General features: G+C 36.8%; 1 protein-coding gene across 1 annotated transcript; it reads left to right on the plus strand.

Moving 5' to 3' along the window:
- Positions 1–5080: 5080 nt before the first annotated feature.
- On the plus strand, positions 5081–6221 carry LOC131155371 (uncharacterized). Its single transcript, XM_058108445.1, has 2 exons — positions 5081–5408; positions 5709–6221. The coding sequence occupies exons 1-2, from the start codon at positions 5289–5291 to the stop codon at positions 5979–5981; spliced, it is 393 nt and encodes a 130-aa protein (XP_057964428.1). The 5' UTR covers positions 5081–5288; the 3' UTR covers positions 5982–6221.
- Positions 6222–7519: the final 1298 nt, after the last annotated feature.

Below are 7519 nucleotides of genomic sequence, written 5' to 3' on the forward strand. Positions count from 1 at the left end.
TTCAAGTGCCTAACAAATATATGTGAAAGTGTGAGTGTCCTAGGGGCACTTGGGGTCCAATTTGAAGACACTGAAAAAGTCCGGTGTCGGTCGACGAAAAACCCTAAGGTCTTTCTAAGGTCCCTTCTCATTTACGGTTTGTTTGAGCTTACATAATAAATCATACATGTGATGTGTTTGAGATTATTACAAACCAAATACCTACTTACTATTACAGACCAATACAAATATATATTACAATGCTGAATTATAAATTGGTCTTCAAGCTTTTCTTGCTTTGTGCACATCTTGATCTTATCATCCTTAGTTCCTGCACAAAACCTCAAATACTCGTTAAATACAATGAGTATTTATCATAATCAAAACTGGGCGTGACCCATAAGGTCAACAGTTACTAATACTCTGAAATAAAAAAATTGAAATTATTTTAGATACAGGAAGCATTAGGGACAGTTCTCAAATCCGTCACTAATATTAGGGCAATAGTGACAAACATATAATGCCGTCACTAATACTCTGAAACAAAAATATTTGGATTATTTTTAAATACAGGAAGTATTAGTGACGGTTCCCAAATCCGTCACTAATACTCGTGCAATAGTGACGAATAAACAAATTCGTCACTAATACACTAAAATAAGAAATTTTTATTTATTTTTAAATACGTGATGTATTAGTAACGGTTCTCAAATCCGTCACTAATACTGGGCAATAGTGATGAATATAGGAATTCGTCACTAATACTCTAAAACAAAAAATTCTTATTTATTTTTTAATAAGTGAAGTATTAGAGACGGTTTTCAGATCCGTCATTAATAATAGGCAAATGGTGACGAATAAATTTATTCGTCACTAATACTCTGAAAAAAAAATTCTTTTTTATTTTTAAATACGGGAATTATTAGTGATGGTTCCCAAATCCATCACTAATAATAGGGCAATAGTGAAGAATTTGTATACTCGTCACTAATACTTTGAAACAAAATTTTTTTTTTTATTTTTAAAATAGTAGTAGTGACGGTTATTTATTCGTCACTAATAATAATCTTTTAGTGACGGATCTTGTTCTTCACTAATACTATAACAATCGTCACAAATATTTTCTTGGGATAATTTCTGTGAGAAAAACTACTTCCCGCGTATTTTTTCAACTTTTAGTGATGAAATTATTAGTGACGGATTCAATTTCGTCACTAATAGTTTAGTATTAGTGACAGTTCTCAAATTCGTTACTAATAGCCCCCTTTAGTGAAGAAATTGAATCTGTCACTAATAATTTTGTCACTAAAAGTCAATTTTTTTTTGTAGTGAGAGGTTATTTTTCAAGAAAATCATATGTATGAAGATTTTGCAAAGTCCTCTGAGCCTACTATTTCCAGTTCCAGTGCTCAGAATTTCATTATTGTTTCTACACCAGTACAGTTGCCCACAGAAAATGAAGATTTGTAGGATGAAATTTTGAAAATAGAATAGGAAGCAGATACCAAGGGTTTTGAGTAGGGGTAACAACAATCCTCTCTGCTAGAAACTGCAGAACCAGAAGTAGTTCTTGAGCAGGGGGGGCAACAATCCCCTCTTCCAGAAGCTACAGAACTAGAAGTAGCTCCACCAATTGAAGAGCCTTAGCCAAGACAATCATATAGAAATCGTACAATGATTTTGTCGAAGAAATATGCAAATTTTGAGTATATTCTTCTTACTGATGAGGGAGAGCCAGAGGGTTTTCGAGAAACTCAAAATCATCTAGAAAAAGGTAAATGATTGTAGGCTATACAGGAAGAGATGAGCTATTTACAAAAGAACCAAATGTATAAAATTGGTAAAACTTTTTAAAGGAAAGAAAGCACTGAGTAATAAATGGGTATACAAGTTGAAGAAATATGGCAATGGAAATATCATTAAACATAAAATTCAATTGGTCGTCAAAGGTTTTCAGTAGAAGAAGGGTATCGACTTTGATAAGATTTTCTCACCACTGGTGAAGATGACTTCAATACGAGTGATACTCAGTTTGACAACAAATTTGAACTTGGAACTTGAACAGTTGGATGTTAAGACGGCCTTTCTCCATGGAGTTTTAAAGGAAGAAATCTATATGGAACACCCTGAAGGTTTTGAAGTTTCAGGGAAGGAGCATATGGTCTGCAAGAGATCTATAGCAGATCAATGCATCTATATTCAAAAATTCCCTAATGGTAATTTCGTTATATTGACGCTTTATGTTGATGACATGTTGATTATTGGACAAGATGTAGGTACGATTACCAAACTAAAGCAAGAACTGTCCAAGTTCTTTGACATGAAGGACGTAGGCTAGCTCAGCAAATATTGGGCATGAAAATTGTTCGTGACAGGAAAGCCAAGAAGTTGTGGTTAAAAGTTCTACGGATTGGATTTTCATTTTGGGCATTCTCGGGTTTTAGCCCAAAATAGAGGTAAGGCTCAGTTTTTCAGTTCTGATTCGGTAGTCTTGTAGGTAACAGCGTTGTGAGCGAGTTTTGTATTGTGGGTTGTAGGTTTTGGAACTTAGTTCGCGGCTTAGGGGCCTTGGAGTTCGAGATTTGTCATTCGGAAAAAGGTAAGGGGATTCAATTTATGTCGGTCATTTTCAGAATCGGATGCGGTAGAACTGTGGTTCACAGTCTTGTGTGTGTTTTGGTTACTCATTTGGGGCAATCTAATGTGTAAAATTGTGGGTTTTTCATATAACAGTTTTTGAAAAAAAAAGGGTACTGGGCTGCATTCCTTGGTTTTGTTGGAAAACCTTTGGTATATTGTGTTATGTAATATGTTAGGGATGGTTGTGCCTTGACTTTATTAAACCGTATACGTTTGAAAAATCATGATTAATGGATTACCAAATGGGTGTGGTTTGTTTGGTTATATGAGCATGCATGGTTATATTTTAAAATGAAATGCAATAGGAACTGGGTTCCAAGTTATTCTAGGTACTGAAGAGTGTCTGGCACTATATCCGAGGGCGTGTATTTATCGCCTGCCATGTTTGGCAAGAGTGTCCGACTCTATATCCGAGGGTGTGAGCCTTACCGGCTGATCATGAAGGGTGTGGATCCACTAGTTTGTACCGGTACGATGCCATGGGATCCTGGGCTTCGTCATGTGTCGAAGACTCCGTGTATCACAGGCCAACTATAGGCCGACGTCGGGTATTGCTAGCCAGCTTCGAGCCAAAGGGTGTGACGACATCGGATTACTTAATCATGTGTGTGTGCGTGTATGCACTATTTTGAAACTGTTTTGTGAAAGTACTAGAATTGCATTTAATAGTATATGTTTTACTGTCATGATAACACTCAAATGTTACACACCGATATAACCTGTATCTGCCTTACTGAGAGGTGTCTCACCCCTGTTGTACGTACATATTTTACTGGTCCTTCGAGTAACCGAAACTAGCTTCTTGGTGTTGGGAGCGCAGTGGTCGGTGTACTGCGAGAGGTGCTTGGGTAAGTACTAGGACTGTACTGGGTGGTCTTTTGGTGGTTTTGGCTGACACCTAGGTTTGTGTTGTATTTTGTGGAGTTTGACTCCTTTGTATAGAATCTGGTATGGTACAGTACATGTATAAAAAGACTGTTTTCCGTTGTGTATATTCTGGATGTGTATGTGAATGTGTATAGGGTGCTTGAGAACCCCACGGGGTTGGACCCTCATTCAATGTATTGTATCTTGATTTTGTATGATCCAGGGACGAGTTAGGTTACTATTTCACCCCTGGATCCCATTATTAAATTCAAGGCGCGACAGGAGAATTGATTAGTCCATACCCAAATTAATGCAGGAATTTCTGTTATTTACCTATGGGTGGTTCTCCACAAAATCAAGAGAATATTCAAATGTAATTGTGGGAAGAATGAAATATGATTGTGGGAGTTTTCTTGTGTAATTAATCCTCTTCACAGTATAAATATGTGTGTTGAGAATGTAAAGATCATCAAGAAAAATAGAGTAGAGAGAATAGAGTGGGAAGACAAAGAGAGTTGTGAGAGTTTTGAGTGAATATTTTATCTCCTCCTCCTCCTCCTCCTCTGTATATTTTAGAAACTGAATTTGGCCAAACCGCGTATATTTTGGTGTTACTTTTGTGTGTATTTTATCTTTGATTTTGTTTATATTTCCCAACAAGTGGTATCAAATACGACGATTCGTAATTCTAGGTGAGCGACGTCGTAAAAAATCGAGATGTGAAGCTAATTCTCTTGACGTACTAATAGTTGAACCAAGTGTGTAGCTGAGACCAATAAGGATCATAATAAGGATCATCTAAGCTGGGGATTGATCCAAATATGGTACAAATGTGAGAGGTAGGATTGGTTCAGAAATACGTGAAATGCAATCCGACGTATGTAAGACACTAGTAGTAAGACCCACTTGAATAACTGTTAGAGAATTAAGTTTGCTCCCATAAAGGAAATGATTTCCGTTCAAGAGGGAGCAGTTGAAGCTCACAAGTGATGGAAAAATTGTTGAAAACTCTATTTGTGAGTTTGTCCTACATTGAAAAATTGAGTGCATGATGGGTACTTATATGCATGGTTGGATCCAAAATCCAACGAACTTAAACTTTTGGATTAAGTTAGTATTTATCCATGAATATCAAGCACCCTATGGGCTCTTTCGTATTAAAAAAAAAATGAGGTGGATCAGGATGACTGCATTCTCTCTTTTTTTGGGAAGTCTTTGATTGCTAATTGGTATTTCAAAAAAAAAAAAAAAAAAGGGTGGACGAGGATGGCTGCATTCTCTCCTTTTTTGGGAAGTTTTTGATTGCTAATTGGTTTGGGATTGCTAATTGGTTTGGCATTTCAGGCAAGTGAGGAAGTGAGGCTATGAATGATATCTGTAGTTCGTAGTGGAAAACTTTCAATGGCCAAGGAAAAAGAGCGCGCTAGGGTCGCAAGGGTCTAGGCGAGAATCAATCTGTACCTACACGTGGCCGTCGCCATAACATCCATAACTGGAAGGAAAGCTCTTTCAAACTGGCAATAGCCCGTATCTGCGGAAGAAATCAAACTTTCTTTTTTATATTTTTCAGTTTCCACTTTCCACTTTCCACTTTCCACAGCACATCCTAACCATCAAGCACTAGACATTAACCCTTGATTTCTGCTATTTCTATAATAGGTCGGCACTACAACTCACAACCTTAATTATATTTGTTTGGTACTTGGCTAGGATTTATTATATATAGCTGTCTCCCAGCCCCATATTTTTTGCTTGTGGGTTTGTTTCTCAATCTGTGTGCGTCTGCGTTGGGAAAAGAGATCATGAGTGGATTTTCTGGCGACAGCGTCACCTTGGACTTTCTCAAGAAGACCATGGGGGAATTTGCGAAGGAAAGAGATTGGGAACAGTTCCACAGCCCCCGGAACCTCCTCTTGGCTCTCGTAACTCTCTCTCTCTCTCTCTCTCTCTTCTGATCTCACACGTTTTTGCGTGTTCCATATAATCTTAGTCTGCAAGGGTGAAAATTCACTGTTTCAGCGACTGTACAAATAGACCATGCTTAATTTTTGTTTTTATCGTAGAGATCTCACAACTGACTTCTTTTCCCTTTTGCGTTTGTCTTTGCTTTTGTTTTTCTGCTTTTGCTGTTTCTGTCAATAACCAAGTAATGAAGAATTGTCTCTCGTGGTGATATATATATATATATATATATATATATATATATATATATATATATACAGGTGGGAGAAGTGGGAGAGCTGTCTGAGATATTCCAATGGAAAGGCGAGGTGCCCAAAGGTCTCCCAGACTGGAAGGAAGAAGAAAAGGAGCACTTGGGAGAAGAGCTTTCGGACGTATTGCTGTACCTGGTGAGGCTTTCTGATATATGTGGGGTTGATCTGGGCAAGGCTGCGCTCCGCAAGGTTGAGCTTAATGCCATCAAGTACCCCGTCAATGTGTGCAAAGCCGCTTCAAAGGAACTCAGCAAGAATGCCACCTCTAAAACAGTTTGATGTATCTTTCTCCGGAGTCTACTCTTGTTTGCCATATAAATATAAATGGAGGTGTCTTAGGTGCCCTAGGGTGCAGATTAGGGTTTATGATATATTAGCAGGCCTTTACAGCATAGCTTGAAGAGGGGGTAATTCATTGCATGGTGACTTTGTATGGGGTCTGGCGTGTAAGGCATTTATTCCCAAAGATTTTATTTCTGAAAGGAATCCGTCTGACAGATATGACAGTGGATTTACAAATTTTCGTTTCAACATGTGTGTGTGTGTGTGTGTGTGTGAATGTTTTGTTTTTGTTTTTGTTTTTGATTTTTTTGTTTTTGTTTCTAGCTCTTTGGCAATATGTTTTGTTTTGGTTTTTTCCAGTTTAGCTTTTTGTGTTTTTTTTTTCTTTTGTGGGATATTATTCAGTAAGATAGCTGGTTAAGGTAGGTCTTAATTTCATAGTCGCCCTTATAAATGCCCCGTCCAGTATTTAATTTCTATCAAAGCCCGTGAGTGGGATGCTCTGGCCACAGTTGGATGTCTGGGACCCATTTCTTTGACTGGTTTGGAAACTTTCGGATTTCACTTTTGAGGAAAGGTTCGTGTGCTTTAGAGCAAGGTTAGGTACGTGTAGTTGTACAAGAAAATTTACATTTATATTTTTATTTTTTAAAAGATTTATAAATATAGGCAATTTTTTTATTTTGACGATATTTTTATAGATATAATAAAATAATTAAGTAAAGTTTTGACACTATTTAGTGCTGGATTTTTAAAAATTACAGTTTTTAAACATGTATTAAAATGTCTGGAAATTATTTTTTTACTATTTCTTAAACTTTTTATATGTTTTGGAGCATGTATTTCAATTTTAGATTTTGATTTTAATTTCAAATCTAAGTTTTAAAGTTTATGATCTTCAGTACTATTTTATATCTTTTTAAAAAAAATTAAAAATTTCATTGTAATTATAAACAAAAATTTATTTGTTTATACTTTTACAATTTTAAATATCTCCTGTTAACATAACTAGTTGAGCCTGTTAAAGTTTTCAAATAATCAAAATATGTTCATTAAATATTTGTATTAAATTTGAATAAAATGTAGTATAAATTTGTCTAACTCTATTGAAATTCAAATTTAATGTTTGAGATTAATGCTCTTATCGTCATCGACATGCGCCACATGCGTCGGCAAGAGGTTTGATAGGCGAAGTCACGCACTGCACATGCTTTCACGCGTCATCTTCGCCCTATAGATGCGACCTGACTCGACGACCCGCAACCCAATTCCATAACCTGACCCAGCAACCAGCAACATAGATCCAAACCTGCGAGCACGACCCAACCTGGCCCAGCGACTTGTTACCAGATCCGCGGATCATCACCAACACGCAACATCTGCAGAAGCCTCCATGTGACCCTAACATTATTACCTAACGTCGTTAATCTTCGTTAAGTCAAACCAGTCGAAAACTCCTTTTAGTCGGTTCAAAGCTATTTAGACTGGTTCTTTACTTCCCAAAACCAGTTCCTAAAGTGTTTTGACCTTCTAAA

Source organism: Malania oleifera, chromosome 5 (assembly GCF_029873635.1).
Source record: "Malania oleifera isolate guangnan ecotype guangnan chromosome 5, ASM2987363v1, whole genome shotgun sequence".
Lineage (NCBI taxonomy): Eukaryota > Viridiplantae > Streptophyta > Magnoliopsida > Santalales > Ximeniaceae > Malania > Malania oleifera.

Excerpts from the sequence above, each read along its gene's own strand:
- LOC131155371 (XM_058108445.1), top strand. The coding sequence starts at position 5,289 with ATGAGTGGATTTTCTGGCGACAGCGTCACCTTGGACTTTCTCAAGAAG. Across the intron at positions 5,409-5,708 it reads GGAACCTCCTCTTGGCTCTC|GTGGGAGAAGTGGGAGAGCT; the intron begins GTAACTCTCTCT and ends ATATATATACAG.